Source organism: Zingiber officinale, chromosome 8B (genome assembly GCF_018446385.1).
Source record: "Zingiber officinale cultivar Zhangliang chromosome 8B, Zo_v1.1, whole genome shotgun sequence".
Classification (NCBI taxonomy): domain Eukaryota; kingdom Viridiplantae; phylum Streptophyta; class Magnoliopsida; order Zingiberales; family Zingiberaceae; genus Zingiber; species Zingiber officinale.
The window spans coordinates 42,466,271-42,488,008 of record NC_056001.1 but is presented as its reverse complement, the minus strand read 5'-3'; the positions used below and the strand labels follow the sequence as shown (position 1 = coordinate 42,488,008).

At 38.2% G+C, this 21,738-nt stretch overlaps 2 protein-coding genes and 1 pseudogene across 3 annotated transcripts; 2 read left to right on the top strand and 1 right to left on the bottom strand.

Annotated features, from left to right (window-relative positions):
- The first annotated feature begins 2,020 nt into the window (after nt 1-2,020).
- LOC122013729 lies at nt 2,021-3,417 on the top strand (annotated as a pseudogene).
- Nucleotides 3,418-13,629: 10,212 nt separating this feature from the next.
- Nucleotides 13,630-16,359, top strand: LOC122015321 (F-box/kelch-repeat protein SKIP11-like). 2 transcript variants are annotated; one of them, XM_042572149.1, is made up of 2 exons: nt 13,630-13,785; nt 14,516-16,359. In XM_042572149.1, exon 2 carries the CDS (start codon nt 14,601-14,603, stop codon nt 15,912-15,914), a length of 1,314 nt encoding a protein of 437 aa, XP_042428083.1. In that variant the 5' UTR covers nt 13,630-13,785; nt 14,516-14,600; the 3' UTR covers nt 15,915-16,359. The 2 variants fall into 2 exon arrangements, with proteins under 2 accessions (XP_042428083.1, XP_042428082.1); XM_042572148.1 differs by having other exon boundaries at nt 13,630-13,952.
- Nucleotides 16,360-16,437: 78 nt separating this feature from the next.
- Nucleotides 16,438-19,497, bottom strand: LOC122013728 (aquaporin NIP2-2-like). Its single transcript, XM_042569958.1, has 5 exons — nt 19,488-19,497; nt 17,549-17,763; nt 17,058-17,477; nt 16,901-16,962; nt 16,438-16,812 (listed from the first exon to the last, which is right to left on the bottom strand). The coding sequence occupies exons 1-5, from the start codon at nt 19,495-19,497 to the stop codon at nt 16,539-16,541; spliced, it is 981 nt and encodes a 326-aa protein (XP_042425892.1). The 3' UTR covers nt 16,438-16,538.
- Between the last annotated feature and the right edge of the window lie 2,241 nt (nt 19,498-21,738).

The window sequence follows — 21,738 nt, the reverse complement described above, 5'->3', positions numbered from 1 at the left end:
GGGGCATGAGTTGATGTATGCCCAAAGATGGGTTGATGTGTGCCAATAGGGGGAGAATGAAAGGACCTGTGAATGGGTGTAAGTTAGGCTTTCATTACCTAGAGGGAGTGTGCCCTCTTAGGGGGAGAATGAAAAGCTTAACTTATGCTTTCATTACCTAGTGGCATGAAGAATGAGGCTATGGGATTAGCCTAACTTACATGTGGCATTGTAAGTGTTATTGTGGTATTGTCAAACATCAAAAAGGGGGAGATTATTGGTGCAACATCCCTCAGGTCAAGGTTGACCTGGTTGACCAAGCTGAGTCTTGGTTTGGGTTTAGATGTTTGACAATAAGATATTGATTGAAGAAGAGTCAAGTAGGTCAAGGATGACCGGATACTTGACTGGGAAGTCCTAACTGGGATGCTAGGCAGGAGGAAAATCCTGGTGAGTGAAGCCAGGTGAAAGACCTAGTGAGTGAAGCTAGGCAATTGGGAAGTCCTAGTGAGTGAAGCTAGGCAGGAGAAAAATCCTGGTGAGTGAAGCCAGGTGAAAGACCTAGTGAGTGAAGCTAGGCAATTGGGAAAGTCCTGGTGAGTGAAGCCAGGCAAGAGAAATCCAGATGGGTCAAGGTTGACCAGACATCTGGTGAGAGTCCAAGTAGGTCAAAGGGATTGACCGGATACTTGGCACGAGGAAGAAAAGTCCAAGTAGGTCTTAGGGAGTGACCGGATACTTGGCAAGAAGAGAAAAGTCCAAGTGGGTCAAAGGGATTGACCAGACACTTGGTGAGAGAGTCCTAGCTGGCCAAGGGTGACCGGATGCTAGGTCTTATGTACCAACAAGTCATGGTTGACTAGATGTTGGTTTAGGGGGCTTTGGGCTTGGTTTTGGGCAAAAACCAAGGTTTGGATTGATCCGTGGATTGATCCAGCAGGTTTGGATTGATCCGTGGATTGATCCAGCAGGTTTGGATTGATCCGTGGATTGATCCAGCAGGTTTGGATCGATCAGTGGATCGATCCAGAAGATCTGGATCGATCCACCGATCGATCCGGTGAGTCCTCACGAACATAACCTCTCTGGATCGATCCGTGGATCGATCCAGAGGTCCCAATCGATCGGTGGATCGATTGGGACTGCTTCTAGATCGGTCTTTGGATCGATCCGAAGTTTTCGAGCAGCAGGCGCTCGGATCGATCCGTGGATCGATCCAGCCTCCCAATCGATTGGGAGCAATCCAATCGATTGGGATTCGACCGTTGGCGTCGTTTATAGCTGTTGGCGTGCGATTCTTTCAGCAGAACTTCACCGATTCATTCCAGATTCAACACAGCTCCTCCCCAGCACTCTCTAAGCTCCTCACCGCCAGTTCTTGAAGGTTCTTGGAGGTTCATCCAAGTCAAGAGGCGAGTTGCAACGAGAAGAAGAAGAAGCTAGGGTTTTTACTGCATTTCTTGTAAGCTTTTGCTTATTCTTTACTACCCTTTCTTCTTCTTGTACTGAGAGTCTTGTAGGGCTTCTCCGCCCTCGGTAGTTACCGAAAAGGAGTGTTTTCATAGTGGAGGGTGCGTGCGTGGTGTGGATCCTTGGATTAGTCATCTCCGTTGGAGGTGGATACCAAGTAAACTCCTAGTGTTAGCGTGTTTGTGTTTGTTTATGTATTTTCCGCTGCGCATTCTTGAAGAAACAAGCAACACCGAGCAACGAGCACGCGACGAGCTATTCACCCCCCCCCTCTAGCTCCTTTTGGTCCTAACAGCAATATCGCATTCCAGACGTTGCACTAATGGCAAGGTCATTTCTTCCAAGAAAAGTATCAAAAATTGTATCATTTTGGAAATAAAATACAAGTAGTAAGTCTTCATCTTGACAGGAATTGTGAAATAAAATAGAACTCATAAAGTTACAGTATAACTGGCATTGTCTTAGTTCTTATTGTGCTTCTCGGATTTGTGCGTTTCTGAGTGTTGGATTAGGATTTGTGAAATTAGCTTTTACCATTACAAAATGTACATCTGCAGATCGAAAAGTGAAAATGGACCATGGAGTTAGCTACGGAGGGGGTCAAAGTTCTCTTGGCTACCTATTTGGTAGTGGTGAGGCTCCTAAATCTGCTGGAGAGTCTGCTGAACCTGTTCAGAAGCCAGCTTTTAAATCTACTGGAGAGCCTGCTGAACCTCTTCAGAAACCAACTCCTGCAACACAAGTTGATAACAAGCAGATCCCTACTGGTATCCAAGGGAATCTAGCAAACAATTACCAGTGAGCTAATGGGCAGAACTGTAGAAACTTTATCACGGCAAGCATTCCTCACTTAGATCCCTATAGTTAACAGAAGAAGCTTACATTTTGCATGGAATATATATTTGGAGAATTTTTAGGTTATAAATTCATTATTGATGAGATTTTGCATGGAAAAGCACTGTGGATAATTGTGGATAACTGGCTATATATATGTTCTTTTAGCATTTTATGATTTATGAGATTCTTCATTTATATCTAACTTGTTGACTTTACTGTATCCATATAACCTATTATAGTTATTACTTGATTTTCTATATCATTTTTGAAATCTATAACTCTTGATTTATATTTCTTCAGTTGACGAAAGTGGTAAATAGAGCTATTTTGAAGCAAGTTCTTCTACGATTCTCCACATTTGAACAAATGTAACCCAATCCTAGTAAATTATGTTTTTTGATATCACACTAAATAATATGCTCACCACAAACACTTAAATATGTAAAATATAGTTTAGGCATTTTGACTTGATCAAAAAGAATTTGAATATTAGCTATTTTATTTGTTACAACATTAAAAATTTTGAAATGAATATTTTGTTGTCAGATCAACATGATGAAGAGAGGAGCACAAAAGTTTAGTAATGGACAGAGGGCACCTCAAGGCTGTTCAAATGCCTAGGCGTGCTAGGTAAGTGCATATGCAGGCTAACCAACCCTTTTGATTGTATATTTTGAAATGAGCACACTATGGAAGTTGAAATAGGTCCAGATTCTTTTTCAGCAACATAGTGCTTTCTCTGTCATCCCATGTAAATAATCCTAAGCTTTCCCTCCCCCTTCCACTCTACCCACTCTAAGAAATATACAAGAAACTTTGTTCACAATTGTTGAACAAGTCTGTAGTTAATTATTGAGGAATGACTCTTGTGTTCCATTCATTGTTTAAACATTACTTAACTCCTATGACATATGACAACCAATACACATGCAGGTGCATACATTTTCACTTTTGATGGCTAATTTTGAAAGTCATGCTTTAGTTTACTAGTTATTTTTTTAATCAGTGTCAACGTCGTTCAATCGGCATTTTGGAGCTAACTGTGAATTTCTCACCATCCAGGAACGCCCTTCAATGAAGGTGCAAGCTATTCCGGGCGGAGGCTCTTCCCTTGGTTTCCTGTTTGTGTGAAGGTCAATCCAAAAGCTACTGATTCTTTGGGCGATCCTGAAGAAGTACGTACCTAATTTGATGACTAATAAATTAATTTAGATTTATTTCCAACAGCAGCTGAATTATAATTACAAGTAGTAAGTCTTCCTCCGAGTAGATTTCATTTTTTTTAAATGAGAATGGTAGATAGTAATAGGATGATGGGTAGGGTATGGATACCCGATCATCCGATGGGTATGGGGATGGGGATGAAAGTTAAATACCCGATGGGTATGGAGGTGGGTATGGGGATGAATATAATAAATGGGTATGGGTACGGAGAATATAAAATCCGACCCAAATCCGACCCATTGCCATCCCTATCTAGTCTGAACTCTTAGATCTGGGTCACCAATTATTTGGTCAATTGGATGGTTTGAGTTAACCTTACAGTTCTAGTAGGTTTACTTGAGGTTGATCTTCTTCTCCGTATTTGTGACTTAGGTTTTCACTAGCTCCCCCTTGACTACTGTTACCTCGAACAAAATCAATTGTTTGAGTTTGGGTTTGTTCTAAGTTTTGGTTGGTCTCTTCAAATTTTACATTTGAGGTTTCTTCAATTCTTAGTGTAACTTTGTTATATACTCTGTAACCTCTACTGTTTAATGAATAGCCTATAAAGATTTTATTTTCTACTTTTGAGGTGAATTTTCCTAAGTATTCTCTTGTGTTTAGTATGCAGGCTGGCCATCCAAATACTTTAAAGAATTTAATATTAGGTTGTTTATTTTAATAGAGTTCAAATGAGATTTTATTATATGTTTTATTTATTATGGTTCTGTTTTGTACATAACAGGCTGTGCTAACAGCTTCTGCCCAAAAATATTTTGGTAGTTTATACTCATTTAGCATTGTCTTAGATGCTTCAAGTAGAGTTCTGCTCTTTCTTTCTATTATTCCATTTTATTGGGGAGTTTTAGGGCATGAAAATTCGTGATGATAACCATTTTCAAGACAAAATTGATTAAAGTTGTGATTTCTAAATTCACCTCCATTATCACTTTTGATTCTTTTGATTTTTAGATCTTTTTCATTTTCAGTTAGTTTGCAAAATTTGTTGAATACTTCAAACGTTTCATCTTTATTCTTAATAAATTTTACCCAGGTAAATCTTGAGTAATCATCTATTATTACTAGGCAAACGTTTCATCTTTATTCTTAATAAATTTTACCCAGGTAAATCTTGAGTAATCATCTATTATTACTAGGCAATAGAGACTCTTATTTATGGATTCGATTCCATGAGAGTCAAAAAGGTCAAAGTGCAGTAATTCTAGTATTGAGTTAGTTTGAGTTTGATTAATTGATTTATGAGTTGATTTGGTTTGCTTTCCTTGTTGACAAGCATTACAGATTGTTACGTCTAAGTTAGGTAATTTTTGTAAGTCTCTAACTAAACCATTTAATTTTGTTAGGTTACTAAAGTTTGTGTGGAACATTCTTTTATGTCATAGCCAAGTTTCTTCTTTTTGTGTCAGGTGACACTTGAGTGAAGAGATAGTTAGATTAATTGCATAGATGTTATCCTTCTTAAACCCTTTTAAGTTTATATTAAGGTTATCTAAGTGCTTGATTAAGCATTCAGAAGATAAGAATCTAACCTTATATTCAGAATCATACAGTTAACTAATGCTAAGTAGATTATATTTGAAGTCATCAACTAATAATAACACTTTTTTAATAATAAAGTTAGTTTTGAGTTCAATATTACCTATCCCAATTACCTTGAGTTTGTCGTTGTTCTCAAATACAACTGTTCTTAAGCTTTTGTAAGTTAATTAGGGTGAACTTGGTGTGATCTCTAGTCATATGTCTGGAATATCCACTATCCAATATTCACTTTGTTTCCTAAAAAAAAAATAGAAATTTATTTATCAATTGGATAGATTATCTTGAATTTGGATTTTAAGTTTTAGATTTAGTTTCAAGTCTTAACTTAGTTTAGTTTTATTTATTAATTTAATTTGAAAGTCTCAGTGGAGTTATTTTTGAAATAAATTTTTAAATTAATTTTTAAAACAATAATTTTTAAAGTAATAATTTTTAAAGATTTTTTAAAAATAATTTTTAAAGTAAAATAAATTTTAAAGTAATTTTTTAAAAATAATATTTCAAAGAATTTTTTAAAATAATTTTTAAAGTAATTTCTAAAATAAATTTTTAAAGAATTTTTAAAAATAAATTTTAAAGTAAAATGATTTTTAAAGTAATTTCTAAAATATTTTTTTTTAAAAAAAAAAATTAAACTAATTTTTAAAGTAAAATGATTTTTAAAGTAATTTCAATTTTGATTTAGGGTTTAATTAGATTGATATTGATATTTGTTTTGATGTAATAAAATTTAATTTGGATCCTTATTAATCTCATCCGATCTATGTTTTCAATCAGGAAATCGTATAATTTTATGAGATGAGTTAAATTCAATTTCAGGGTTTGATTTAACTTTGTGTTAAATTTAGGTTTAGCTTTGAGTTCATCAAATAGGCATTCTTTGGATAAACTTCTGGGTTATGATGAGTCACCTGGACATCATTAAAGTAATCATGCCTTCGAGGTTTTTCAAATAGTCCTATCCACTGAACTTAGTACAAAACCTTAGTCTAACTAGTTAGGATCCATAAGAGGTAGCTCCAGTTAATTCCACTAAGCCAAATGCACCAAGTCGAACCATATCTTCCTATACATACATAGACAGAATTTTCCTAACTTACTATCATCCAAAACTTCACTAATACTATTGGTCAAGTTAAACTTTTGTCCCTATTTAGACTAGTCCTAATTACCCACCTAGGTAAGTTATTGATTTTTGGATGTGCCAACTAATTTGGAGCCTCCCCTTGAATTATTAAACATTTGGGTTTAAGTTTTGGGTTTACGTCGATTTGTTTTATAGTTATAGTATACTTAGTTATAGTTTGTGTTTATATTGTATTCATTTAAGTTAGGTTTAATTAACTTAAGGTTTTTCTTTTGATTTATATTTATTTTTGAAGTTTTAATTTTAGAATTTAAGGGAGAGTCATTTGATTTATGTAATAAATTTTATCTTTAGGTATATAATATTGATTGAGTCCTACTTGCGTGATTAGACACGCTTTTGGAACCCAAGCCTTAATTTGTTTTTTTATTTTGGTTAACTAAAGAAATAAAGGTTTTGTTGGTTGAGTTGGACTTGTATCCGAGTCCGGACTTATTGTACACAGCTCTTTGTGATCCAAGTATCATGTCAAGGTATTTGGATCTAGTTGTGAATCTTTATAGTAATTTTTTTAATTCAATTATTTCATTTTTCAGTCTGAAATTATCCTCCTCAAGTTTTGCAACTTGAGTTGGGATTTCAGCTTGAATTGGTTAAGTTGTTGAACTTGATTTTATTTGTTCTTTAAGTATTTTATTTTCTTGGGTTAGTTCAATTATTTTAGTTTCAGAAGTAGTTAATTTCTTATTTAAACATAAAATGATTTTAAAAACTTTTTACTTAAATCAAAATATACCCCATCGGAACCTGCGGAAATGAGTACGGACTCGTGGCTTGACTCGAGTTCGGACCCGTCTTCCGATTCACTCTCCGATTTTGGTCCATACGCCATCAGTGCGAGGTAGTTGTTGTGTCTTGGCTTGTCGTTGTCCGATTCCTCTGAGGACGATTCGTCTCAAGTCACCTTTAGAGCTTTCTTCTTCTTGAGACTTGGGCAGTCGGTCTTATAGTGCCCCTTCTTATTGCATCCAAAGCATGTCACGTTCTTGCTATTCGAGTTGGAGGTGGAGTTGATCTTCTGCAGATCCTTGTTGGTGAAGTTCTTATTTCTCCTAGTGAACATTGTCCTTACCAAGTTCACCAAGTATTCTTCATCATCTGACTTTGGGTTAGACTCGACTTCAGGTTCCGGCTTGGTCCTGGGTTTTTCTTTTGACGTTCCTGCAACAAAAGCAATACTTTTCTCAGTTTTGGCATTAGTCTATTCGTGTAGCTCTAATTCATAAAAGAGTTTGTCTAATTTAATTTTGATAAATTTCTCGAAATCTTATAGGCATCCACGATGGATGCCCATAGTGAATTTCGAGGAAACACATTTAAAGCATACCTGATTAGATCCCGGTTCTCCATCTGGTGGCCGATGGTGTGAAGTCCGTTGAGGATATCCTTTATCCTCGCGTGCAGCTGACTAGCAGTCTCACATTCCTGTATTTTTATATTAAATAATTTATTTAGATATAAGTCTCTTTTTGTTACCTTTGCGTCGTTGGCCCCCTCATGTAGTTCTATGAGTTTATCCCATAACTCTTTGGCGTTTGGTGAGGTCTGACGCGGTTCAGCTCTTCTTTTGTTAACCCGCACTAGATTGTGTTGAGGGTCTTGAAGTCAATTTGTACTTTTTTCTTCATTTCTGGATTCTAATTTTCCGGGTTCATTGGAATTCCGACGCTGTCCATTGGTGCCTTGTACCCTTTGGTGACGTTGAACTACTTGTCAAACTCCGTTTTCAGGTACACCTCCATCCGCTTCTTCCAGTATAGGAAATCGTCCTGTTGAAGAATGAGGGACGAACGGTGCTGCATCCTTCATTTTGGGTCATTTCACAACTGTAGATAGAAAACTAAAAAAAAAGATGCCAAGACTTAGTCTTGGATTAGCAGAGTTTGAGATATAAAAAAAATATAAAAGAATTTGAGAGGTGGTGCACCAATTTCAAGTTAAAATCGAACAAAAAAATTATCTGAATAGGTAAAGTTTTACCAATTCAAATAAAATGTGAAAAGAAAAAATCTAAAAATGATTCCCCCGGCTTGATTGGTGGCTGCACCAATTCAGAACAAAACGTCGCTCTGATACCACTTCAAGTTAAAATCGAACAAAAAAATTATCTGAATAGGTAAAGTTTTACCAATTCAAATAAAATGCGAAAAGAAAAATCTAAAAATGATTCCTCCGGCTTAATTGGTGGCTGCACCAATTCAGAACAAAACGTCGCTCTGATACCACTTGTTGGACCGATACGCACGTGAGAGAGGGGGGGTGAATCATGTGGTTTTCAAAAGCTCTTCTTATCTTTTTAAAATTTAAAGTATATGAACACAGCGGAAAAGAAAAAATAGCACCAAAAAAAAACACGAGCAGTTTACTTGGTTTGGAGCCTTCGGCGACTCCTACTCTAAGACCCAGGTCCGCGGACCTATCGATGGGTAATTCACTATAAGCCTCTTCCAGTACCTCCGGAAGAGAGAATCGAGTACAAGAATAGGGACAGTGTAACGACCTACACTTCTCTTTTAAAGCAGTAGAATTAAAAAATGCGACATTAATAACAGGTTACCAACAAGTTTGAGAGTTTGGTATGTTGCTGTTGGTCTGCTGGAGATGATCAGACGTCCCGGAAGCGTAGCTCGAAGGCAAACAGACTTTCTAGAGTAGCAGTAGAAAGCAGAAACAATCGGAAGCCCAATCGAATGCGTAGTAGTTCATATATCTATTATATTTTGAAGCCTTCTCAAGACCCACTTATATAAGGCATGGAAGGCGCCTTCCATAGGCATGGAAGGCGCCTTCCATAGGCTTGGAAGGCGCCTCCAACCTATGAAACTTGATCCCGAATAGCCGAAACACTCATCCACGACGAAGTCAAAAATTTATCGTGCGGTAGGCGCCTTCCATAGTCATGGCAGGCGTCTTCTATGAATAGTACGAAGGCGCCTTTATTGCTTGAAGGCGCCTTCAGACACTGTTCATCCGAAGGCAATTTTGCTCTTTTTTTCTGTAAAACAATGTTAATCCAAATAACTTGCAACACAAGTATTAAAATAATAATAATTAATAATAAAGAGTAGTAATTAGTTTCTGTCCTCTCGGGACTATAAACTAGCCAAGGTCTTAGTTTAGGGATCCTAAATGGACCTAAAATAGACCGATGCCTAATGTCCCCTCAACCGGGATGTGTCCTCACTTAGTCACTCTTCTCCAGTGACTGACATTAACTTACCAATTTGTCAGGCATCCAGTCAGCCCGTCGACTTGTCTGGACTTCATGCCAGCTATTCGGTCGGCCCGTTGACCTAGCTGCACTTCTCGCCAGATATCCAGCCAGCCCGTCGACTTATCTGGACTTCGTACTAGCTATCCGATCGGCCCGTTGACCTAGCTAGTTTTCTTGCCAGATATCCGGTCAGCCCATCGACTTATCTGGACTTCATACTACACACTTAATCAAGTTGTTAGATCACAACATAGTTTAACTTAACTTACTTGTTATTCGTCAAAACCTGAGTTAGACCTTTAGTGCAAATTGCACCAACAGTTACTGATCTAATTGCATAGTCCTAGTCTTTTCCTCCAAGCTTCCAAGTCTTATCTTCCTCTCCAAACCTAAGTTTCATCTTATAAAGATGAAGAGAGCATTAGGAGAGGTTTGCTCCACCGAGAAGGAGAAAGCTTTAGTCGGAAATTGTCGGGGACTAATCCACCAAAGGATTAAGGGATCGTCCACCTCAAGGATAAGCCGTGGAGTAAGAGCAAACAATCTTCGAACCACGTTACATCGAGCTTGTTAGCGTTTTATATTCTTTTTTTTTTTTAAATGTTTTCATTGTTTGAGTATACTCCACTACGCACTAACCTTCTTGTAAATAAGTAATCGAATTAGGAGTGACTTAGCTATTCAACCCTCCTTCTAGTTGTAAATAAGTAATCAAATTAGGAGTGACTTAGCTATTCAACCCCCCTTCTAGTTGGCCACCGATTTACAACAAGAAACACTTTTCCGTCAATAATTCTGGTTGTGACAAACAGTGTTTTCGATGATGTGTACCGACGGAATAAATATTCCATCAGAAAAAACTAATGACGGAATTTTAATTTTCATCAGAAATCTCTATTTTGACGAATAATATTCCAACAAATAATTTTTCATCGAAATTCCTCGGTAAACAAATATACCAATGGATTTTAGATAAAAAAAATTTTCATTGGTAAATTAGGAAATTTTTGTAATGAATGGACATTTAGATTACTCACTTTAAGAAGATAATATCATATAAAATCAACGATGTTTCCATTGTGAAGATTTTCATTTCAAGTATTTACTGTATATCATCATTGAATAAGTGAAAAAAAGTTATTCACCCTTCGAACTCTTTGTTTGCGATAAACCATGACTCGACAGCAGCCGATGTGACCTAAAAATTCACATGTGAAAGTCTGATATACTTACAAGATATTATAATTTATTTGAATCAAACAAAATAAATCCATGATTTACGTTTTAGTACATTGTTGACCATCTCGATCAATTCCCCCACTTTTGTGCTTCTCCCAATTAATTTCCAAAAAGGAATTTTGATTATTTCCCCAATAACAGCAATTACACATACCCTAAATAATAAATAATAATTATTTTTATTATTTTTTTAAAAAAAAAGTGGATGGACCTCTTTAATTCTTATCTGACTTGATTTCGACACTTGAAGCTCTTATTTTTCACTGAATATTAAATTATTTCTTTATTTATTTACTGCTGTGCAATTTTTGTTTTTTCTAGTGTCCGTTTTCAAATAACAAATTATTTTTTAAATTATTCAAGTGATAAGTATCTACGTGTTTGAGTCAAGTAGTAACGTCAATATGACTAGGAAGCGAGTCATTAAGTTCTTTTTTCTCCATGAATGACGAGCTCGATGCGACCCTAAATAGATCGAGCTAATCTATCCAGATTAATAGAAAATAATAACCTTCCAACTGACTTCTACTCGATTTATCCTCCTTTATCAAGTCGTGGAGCTCTCAGGCTGTAGTTGGGGTAGTTTAACAAATAGCTCTCCAGAGGAATATGTTTGTCGCCTCTAACATCTCCGTTAATTTATTTCATGTAGTTTATTTTAGGATCAATATGAAAGAGGTTAATTATGGATGACTGATAGTCTTTAGAATAGTGACTAACATGTAAAGAGACATTTACCTCGACTATGTCGATATTTGAATCTCAGATCTCATGATAATAACACCTCATGTGCTAATCACTAGGCTATTCTGAGGACATAAATGACTTTGTTTTTGAATCGAGTTAGGGTGACTTGTATTCAGAGTAACCTAGGATTAGGATGTCAAATTAGTTTGAACTTGCTCCATGTGTTTCGAGTGACCATGGTACAATTGAGATTATTTTAGATCATATGTATTAATTTATTTATTGAAATATTATTTTAAGTAGTTCAGATCCTCTGTGTCCATTTCTCTTTGTCTCCGTGTCCCACTGTCGATTGGACGGACCAGATTACATCTCAATGTATCATGGCATCTTTAAGATATGTACAGTATCCTCATGATGTGTCAGGCATCCTTGAGATATAATCTGACTCGTCCGATCGACAGTGAGACACGAGGACAAAAAGAAATAGAAATAGAGAATCCGAACTGTATTTTAAGCATAGCTGTTGTAATGTAATCTGAGACGTCATTTAATGTTTACTCAATATTTATTATATATAAAATGTATTTAGGAGATATTCTATTTATTTATCTCAAATTTAAAAAATAAATATCAAATATTGTTTTTAATGTGATTTACAGCGCGTCCAGATGATTAATAAATTTTTAGAATGGCAGCTCATCCAAAGAAGTAGTCAAAAGGCGAGATCTAACGTTGACTGCTACAAAAGTCAAATTTCTTACCAATATTTCAATTGGTTGACCCGATTCTCCTCGTCAAACTGAGAAATTCTAATTTGGTGATAATAGTAAGGTTTGACACGAAACTTAAAGTCCTAATCAAATTTTGTTTGTTTTTTTCACGAATTCAGACTACTGTTTTTTTTTATATATGAAAAAGCTCTATTATTCAATGAATATAATGAATTTTAATCATATAATAAATTACTTAAATTTCAAAACAAAACACACGATAAATTTATTAAAATATATAAAGTAAAAAAAAAAGGCTCTATTATTTATTTTTAAAATGGGAGGAAAGATACTTTTCCCTACAAAATTATTTTGCTCATAATTGTACCGAAAATAAAAAAATATATAATATTTATTATGATTTTTAAATTTAAAACAATGTGTCGGCTAAAAAGAACTTTGACATTTGACTACAGCTCACAAGAACAAAATTCAAATTCAAAATGAGCTCTTGTTTGAAAAAAAAAAAAAGCAAAAAAATCAAAGAGAGTCAATCTTAATTTTATATTTTTATAAAATGTAATATATCTATTTTGGCTCAAATTAATCTTCACTTTATAAAGTTCATCTTAGTCGACATTCCAGATATTTTTTTATTATTTTAGAATTTTAAAGGGCATTTTACAAAATAAAATGAATGAGATTTTTCTATGAGTAATTTTTAAAACATCCATTAAGCAATATGGATGATAATATAAAGAATAAAGCAGATATTTTAAATTTTAGAGAAGGATATTTTAATAATATAATAAAGGTGTTAAAGATTTTTCTTAATTCTTATAAAATTTTTGGAGGAATTTTAAAAGATGTTTTAAGAGCATGCTCCAATCGGCACGAGCCTGAACATGGTGACCTAGCATGACTTAATTTTTGTCCGGCTAAGCTAGGTCTGTAGGTTGCGGCTCTAATTCCCAATTCAGATCTACTAGGTGTGTTGGATCGTGTGTACGAGACAACTCGGTTCATGCCGAGTATGGCACAAACCGTGTCAAGTACTGTCCAACGAGCCCGGATTCTTTGGACCGTTTTTTACGGTCCAAGAGATTATCCCTAAATATGTATTAGAGGAGATAAATGCCCCCCGTCTATTTTATAAGTAAGGACTATGTATTCCGTCAATGCATGTTTAGAGATCATCTTTTAAATCACAAAAAGCGATTCAGAGGATCTGTCCTCCTACCCAACTTGGTCAGATCATATTATGCTTGGTCTGATATAACTCCGAATGGGTTGCACTTAGTATGCTTGGAGAAAGAGCATGCTCCATTCGGTACGAGCCCGAATGCTTAATCTGTGTCCAACCAAGCTGGGTCCGCAGGCTGCGACTCTGATGCCTAGCTCGGATCTACTAGGTGTGTCGGGACGGTGCGCGCGAGACAACTCAGGTCGTGCCGAGTATGACCCGAGCCGCGCTAGACGCAACCCAACCGGGTCGGATCATGAGCGGCCCGGCATGGTGCACACCCCCAGGCCCATGGGAGGAATAAAAAGGGGCGGTGGGGGAGTTGAGACTTGAGAGGCGTCCCGGGGCCAAAAAGGAAAAAAGAAAAAGGGGAGCGAGAGCGAAGAGAGAATGAGCAGCTCGTGAAGACATTTGCCCGCACCACAGCAATCGCTATGAATTTTGGCCCCTCGTCGATCGCCGGCACCAATCGAAGCCAAAGCAGAAGCAGGAGGTAACCGCCCTGAGGAGGAGGAGATAGAACAAGGGTATCGACGCATCCAAACTTGAGCCAGAGCCGGAGGAACGGCCATACTGATTTCGATTCTTCTTGCCGTCTCTGGCTAGTCCGTGTCCGTGATTCGTCTCCTCCTCCTCCTCCTCCTCGCTGTTTATGCTCACGTATGTTCAAAATTTTAATTTCGATCCTTATTTCCGTGTTGGTTCTCATGCTCCCGTGCTGATATTCAGTGAAGGTGAAATTTTGAGGGGGGATTTTATGATGTTTACATGTTTGTGTGATCTATGCTTGTGGGATTCTAGTGGAAAGTCTTGGAATTTCTGAATATAGATTAGGTTCCGTGCAAATACTTTGTAATTTTGGTTTTCTTGCAGTGGGAGTTGGGGGATCTGGGTCTGGTAAGCTCATTCTAGGGTTTAGCTCGTCAAAGTCTCCCCCCTTTTCCCCGTGATGCTGTTGTTCTACTTAGTGGTTTTTTTTCCTTATATAGCTTAATTGGATTGATCGGATGCTGTTGTTCTCTTCCTGTGTTTTCTTGTATGTGGCGATCTTGTGTTAGTTCCCCCAAATTAGTTCTCAGTGGGAATTCGCCATTTTTGCTAAGAAAGACCAATTCTATTTTGATTGATCGAAGAATTTGACTCGTTGCTGAGAACAAACTTTTGACTATCTGTTCCTTTTAAATTGTTGCTAATTTTTGCTTCCTTTATCTCCTCTGCAATAGGAATTTCGCTCTTAGCTTTCGGATGACAGATTGCTCAAACGTGTTCCTAAGGAAGGGCTGGCGTTCTTGGTAAGGGGGGAAGGAAATGATAGAGAATGAGTCTTGTTTGACCAGAAGAACATTGAGGAGCTCCCTTGAGCAAGAATCCGAGTGGGCTTACATGACCTACCAGCTCCTTGAGATTAAAACCAACAAACGCCCGCCGTCCGTGGAATCCTTAGAGCTACAAGAAGCTAAAGTGAAACGGGAAAGATCCACTGAGCCTCCTCCCTTTAGGGAAGAGACAACATTGCCTCTTGATGAATCCAGTTGCCCTATTGGTGGCGGTGGTGGTGGTGATGATGATGGTTTCTCTGATACAACTTCTCTCATTAGTCAAATTGGTCGTGATATTTCTATCAAGTGCCTCCTTCATTGCTCCAGATCAAACTATGGCATCCTTGCTTCCTTGAACCGAGCTTTTAACTCTCTCATACGAACCGGCGAGCTCTACAAGCTGAGGAGGCAGGCGGGCATCATTGAACATTGGGTATATTTCTCTTGCAACATACTTGAATGGGAAGCATATGATCCTTATTGTAGCAGATGGATTTCTTTGCCAAGAATGCCTCCTAATGATTTCTTCATGCGCTCTGATAAGGAATCGTTGGCCGTCGGCACAGAGCTCCTTGTTTTTGGAAGAGACTACACATCTCGTATTTCTCATATCGTGCTGAGGTATAGCATTTTGACAAATTCTTGGTCCCAAGGTGTTGAGATGAACTCCCCTAGGTGTCTGTTTGGATCTGCCAGTTTCGGAGAGAGAGCTATCGTAGCCGGTGGCATAGATGCCCGAGGAAATATATTGAATTCTGCAGAACTCTACAATTCCGATACACAAACTTGGGTTAGTCTTCCTAGCATGAATAAACCGAGGAAGATGTGTTCGGGTGTGTTCATGGATAACAAGTTCTATGTGATTGGCGGAATGAGTAGCCCTACAGAATTGCTAACATGTGGGGAAGAATACGATATCGAGAATCACACCTGGAGAATCATTCCCAATATGTCTCAGGGGCTGAACGGCCCTAGCGGGGCACCTCCGCTCGTTGCAGTAGTTAATGATGAATTATACGCAGCTGATTATGCAGAAAAGGAGGTTAGGAAGTATGACAAGCAAAATAACTCTTGGATAACCTTGGGCAAATTGCCCGAGAGGCCCGATTCGGTGAATGGTTGGGGGCTAGCTTTCCGAGCTTGCGGTGAACGTCTTATCGTAATCGGTGGACCTAGGATGCTCGGGGGTGGAATGATCGAACTCAACTCATGGACTCCAAGAGATGGACCTCCGGTCTGGAACATGATTGCCAGCAAGCATTGTGGGAGTTTTGTGTACAATTGTGCTGTCATGGGGTGCTGAATTGTATCGGAAAACTCGTTTCATGTGCTGCTCAGTTAAGGCGGATATGCAAGATCGGTTGAAGGGCATTCGATACTGATTTTGCCAGGGTAAATACCGATATCTTCCTTCCTGAAATTTCAGATTTTACTTATGTAGCCACCTTCGCCTCTCGTCCCTGATTGTGATTTACAACCGATTACTTTTAACCCCTTTCGAGTTGCCATTCAGCATGAGAATTTTCTAGAGGATCGTGCAGTATCGGCGCACATAATAACTCGATGTAGCTGCATATTCCTAGGCTTCCCTGAAAGTTATCATCTTCGTTAGATTCAATTGTGTTACCATTCTGCCATTTCATTGTTACCTCGACCATGAGGAAATAAAACTGTTCCATCACTTTCTTGTATTCTTTTACCAACTTAATCATTGTTTGAATCAATCTCATCTCACATTTTCTAGGTTATATCCTCCTAAATATGGCAATTTATTTATTTTATGGCATTCTTCACTCTCATGTATCGAATACTGTTCGACAAATATGGAACATGGAAATTTTTACTGACGGAAGTTTGCAATTTCATACTTGTTCATATGATTGTAATATTCATGGAGCGGAGTAGATTGTTCAGCAAACACGGTCAGTTAGTCAATACGGGGGCTGGCGGCGGCCATCTCCTGGCTCCTCGTCCGCCGGAGCTTTAGAGACGGCGACTTGTTCGGTGCACTATCGGTAGCTTCACTTGCTGATGGCGGCGGAGGTGGTTTCTCCGACATGCGAATGAAGTCGTAGGCGATGGCGCCTGACACGGTGCCCACCACTGGGCCGATGAAGTAAACCCAGAGGGATTTGTATATATTGCTTGCCACCGCCGGCCCGAGCGTCCTCGCGGGGTTCATCGAGCCACCAGACACAGGCCTGCGCATGCATCTCTTCCTCTTCTCCTTAATTTCTCATCCAATTAATTAATTATTGTAATTACAATTAATTAGATTAATTAGTTTACCCGGCAAGGATGGATGTGATGCACACGGCGGAGCCGACGGCTAATCCGGCCAACTCTCCGACCTGCATACATTAATTAATTAATTCGGATTTAATTATAATTTTAATAAAATGGATGGGAGGTGAAAATTATTTATATGCCGGAAAAAATTACTGACGGCTCTAGTATCGGTGGCGACGGCGGCGGTGACGAACATCATGGTGAAAGTGACGATGGTCTCCATCACGAGGGCACGAGCGGCGGTGCTAGAGGGGGTAGTGACGCCGAGGATGGTGATGGGGTGGAGCAGCTCCCGGAGGATGAAGGCGGCGACCATGGCGCCTGTGAATTGGGCCGACCAGTAGAAGGGAACTTGTATCCAGGGGAAATGCCTCGCGACGGCGAAGGCCAAGGTGACGGCGGGGTTCATGTGGGCGCCGGAGATGTGCCCCACCGCGTAGATCATCACCGTCACCACGAGTCCTCCGGCCACTGACGCCCCCAGCTGCGACACCACCCCGGTATTGTTCCGGTTCAGTGCTCCGGCGCCGCACGTGACGAACACCAGCAGAAACGTAGCGATCACCTCCGCCACGACCTGCACGCTAGCTCGCCGTCGCAATTCTGAAGGCGATTTAAGAATGAGATGAAGAGTTAATTGACGGAGACCTTTCTGAAGAGGTGGGGCGGGAAGAAGTCCTTGAAACTCTTCTGCCGACGGAGTCCGGCGCCGGCCCAGGCGAAGGTGTTGTCGTCGTCGGCGGCGGCAAAATTCTGGGCCGTGATCACCTCGATGTCGTGGATTTCGTTGGACGACGACATCTGCGAACTACTAGCTGCGCTGCTCTGCTTTGCTCTGCTCAGCTTCCACCGAGCTCGCCTTGCTATTTATAGAAGAGTAGGGACCCATATGTAAATAAATATAAACGAGGGTACAAAAATACGTGAACAATATTTAAGTCCTAAAAAAATTGGAATTATTCAATTTTTTTTCTTCCTACGATTATATCCATCTATTGATAGATTAAATCTTCTAATTTACTAGTATATAGAGCTTAGTTAGGCTCATCTAGCGGTATTTCTTAATTTTTTTTTTAAATTAGGCTCATCAAGGTCCCTTCGGGGTGGTATAATAATTAAGATATAAGATATTACTATATTAGATCTTGGGATCAAAACTTGGTATATCTGAGTATGTCTTCCTTCATATCTTGACCACTACACTAATGACTAGTAATTACCCGTGATTTACCTTCTCCGTGTTGTCTTAGTAACAGATTGATGGGGCACTAGGGGTGAACGAATCATCTTTTACCGCATTAGCTAGGCTCATCTAGTCTCCACGGGATATCCAACTGGTTAGAAAATGACATATTTACTATAATTAGATAGGGATCAATTTTCGACAAACACATACCATTATTTGACGGTCGGCTATAATCTGACCTCGTGATTTACTTCTCTTCAATTGTCAGGAGCACCTAAGGTAAGTGCAATAACCTTTTACTACTATTCGTTAGGCTCATCTAGCCCCCATGGATTGATATAGTTAGTATCTACACCGGTATTACTCAAATAGATTTTAAAATAAATTTTCAACGGGTGTCAAATATCTCATTGGTGTCTAACATTTCTCATGTAAAAGATTACTATGATAAAATAAAATATCATCCATGATTTATCTGTCTATTCTTATCGTAGAACTGACAATATTAAATCATTTGTGATGAATGATAACATTTTTTACTGCATCACTTGGACTCATCTAGTCATTATATGGTTTTTTTCAATGATAATTTATAAAGACACATTTAAAGTTGGGGAATTTTTAAAAGGCACGATTTTTCAAAAGACATACGTATATTTTCTTTTACTCTCGTCGATTATTATAGTGTTTGCATTCGAAGAATAATATCATAATCAACATTATAGTAGTGTTTAGTGTTAATTATCAGTACTACTATGACAATGTTGTATTTTAAAAATTAATATCATAATAGTGCTAATTTCTGAAATGTAGTATACCATAGTAGTATTATTCATAAATAGTATTATTCTTTGAATGCGGCACTGATGAGCGAGAGTAATAAAATAGAAAATAAGTCCGTCTTTTTATAATCTCAAATTAGATTTGTCTTTTAAAAATTTAGCAATGCCCTTTAGTCAATTATTATTATTTCAATGCACTAGGTTTGTCTACTCTGCTTCATTTGTCAAATCTAAATTGTTCGATTTGTTTCAATTGCCTAATCTCGTTAATGTATCCTCCTTATTGTCCTACTAATCGTTCGATCTACATTTGACTAGTTCAATTCACTCACGCTGTCTAGTTCATTCTATGCATTTCAAGAGGAGAAACTTCAGCAAACATTCAATATCCCTTTCATTGTATATCATGATCATAAACTATTTCATTGATGAAGAAAGGAAGATCGGTGAACTACCCTAACATCAAAATGCCTAATAGCGGCTTTTTCTCTTCTCTTCATTGCTCATGAATTAGCAGCCTTACTTTCTCCTTTCTCTCAATCCATTTAAGTAGTTATAGAAGAGGCTCTAGCTACACCAAGAGCAACCTCAATCACTTGGGTGAAAGAAAGCGACTCACTTTTGACCATGTATAGTCATTCTAGTACCTCATCTCATATCTTCGTAGTTCAAATGAGAAACATTGAATAGGCGCAAATGAAAAAAATTATATAATAAAAAATTTGCTATTCTTAATATAATATATCGAATTGTTATTTGAATATATGAATATAATCAGAAGAACTAAATAAGTACATAGAACTTTGTTTCATGTCATTCTAAACTCTTTAGATTTATGTTAAATCGTTTTAAAAAAGTTATATCCGAATTGACTACCACACTATAACAATCGATTCGATGAATAAGGAGAGGGGCAAAATAAATATTTGGTACTTGTTTTGATAATTTTAAAATTAAAATATGTGATTTAGATATTTTGAAAAGTATTTATTTTTGCCTTCACCAAAACCACTCAAACCTTGTCAAGCCTTGATAAGCATTGCCTCATAAAATAGTGTCAAACTAATGAATTGTCATGTAGTGATGTAGAAATATATAAAGTCAATGTTGTCAAAGTTAACTTAAGTTAAATAAAATGAAAAGTATTAATACCTAATTTTTTAGGTTTTTTTATTGTTTTTCAAATGTCTCTAATATTTAATATTTTAAATATGGGAGAACTCTAAATATAGAAGAAAACAAAGCAAATAGTTAAAATTATGCTTAAGATTGTTGTCTAAATATAATTTTGCATTCGTATTCAAAAGTGTTTCCAAATCATTATAATTTTCACATATTTATTCTTCATAATCAAAGGGAGAGGATTAGGTGAAGTGGGAGAGGTGGATAGGTGATTGAGCAATTAACCTAATGACATGTTTATTGTCCATCTGAGGCCTTTAGTGATGTTTTAGTACTTGTCATTACTCTCAAGTGAACCTTAGAAGAAACTTAATTGGATCATTTTGTCCTAAAATAAAAAATAATTACGATAAAAAGAAGTAACAATGAAAAAGTATATTTTTCTAATCAATAAGTGAGTGTGATAGATGCAAAGTACTAGAAATAATAAACGACCGACTTGTCACTAGATCAAAGTCACATATGGACAATTGAACTCCTTCACTTAGACCTTTTATATACAAATATCCTCAAACATCGAGCCGCCCCTATCGTAGATAAAGTGTGTAGGTTCCTTTTGTTTGTTTCTCGTAGGAATATGTCATTTTGTAGGGATAGGATGACAATTTTTTTCGAATCCAATGAAGAATTTAGTATTAGGATCGATGATCGTGGTTAGAGAGGGGGGTGTGAATAGCCGACCTTAAATCTTCGCGTTTCTTCCTACGATTAGGGTTAGCGCAGCGGAAATAAACAAAAGAAACGACAACGGAGAATAGCAAACCTCAAACTCGTCGATGTAACGAGGTTCGGAGATGATACTCCTACTCCTCGGCGTGTCCGTAAGGTGGACGAAGCCTATCAATCCGTCGGTGGATGAGACCCCGGAAAACCGGCTAATAACAACTCCTTCTGGGTGGAGAAACCTCGCCACAATAACTTGCAACAACAAGATAGAAATACAGCAAGAAATACAAACAATATGAATGTAAAACATCTTGCTTGCCTTCGACTGGTTTCCGTTGTCGAAGCAGCAACTTCACGGAAGAACAGCAGCAGCTGACCAGCCGGGGAAGCTCACACGAAGCTTCACGAATCAGAGAGCTCAACAAAGCTCAAGTGCAGCAAGAAGCAGGGGCAAGAAGGAAGAAGTAACGCTCTGGAACAGTAGCTCCTCAACCCTTTTATAACTGCGAAGAAGACACGAAGAGACTAGCCGTTGCTACGTAACGGCTAGGACGTGGACCGCTTCATCCTGATCGGTCCACAAGGGTCTGATCGGTCACAAGACCGATCAGGTCTTCCTGATCGGTCATGAGGACCGATCAGGTCCTTTCTGATCGGTCCCATGACCGATCGGACCTTCCTCCCGAAGGTGATCTCCTTTGATCAATCACCGATCGGTCCGACCGATCGGACAAGCAATGTATCGCTTCGTTATTACCGATCGGTCACCGACCGATCGATAACCCAGACATCGATCGGTCACCAGACCGATCCAGGTTTAGAGCTCCCAGCCCTAAACCCTACTTGGTCCTGAGAACGAGCTACCGAGCCCTCACCGACTTCGTCCGGTCCAGAGAACAAGCTACCGAGCCCTCTCTGACCTAGTCCGGAGAATGAGCTGCCGAGCCCTCTCCGACTTCGTCCGGTCCAGAGAACGAGCTGCCGAGCCCTCTCTGACCTAGTCCGGAGAACGAGCTACCGAG

Bases quoted from the DNA above. Each gene is read 5' to 3' on its own strand.
- LOC122015321 (XM_042572149.1), top strand. From the start codon at position 14,601: ATGATAGAGAATGAGTCTTGTTTGACCAGAAGAACATTGAGGAGCTCC.
- LOC122013728 (XM_042569958.1), bottom strand. The intron at 17,478-17,548 runs GTCTCCGTCAAT...GCTAGCGTGCAG, and splicing joins CGCCCCACCTCTTCAGAAAG to GTCGTGGCGGAGGTGATCGC. The intron at 16,963-17,057 runs GTCAGTAATTTT...TAATGTATGCAG, and splicing joins TCGCCACCGATACTAGAGCC to GTCGGAGAGTTGGCCGGATT.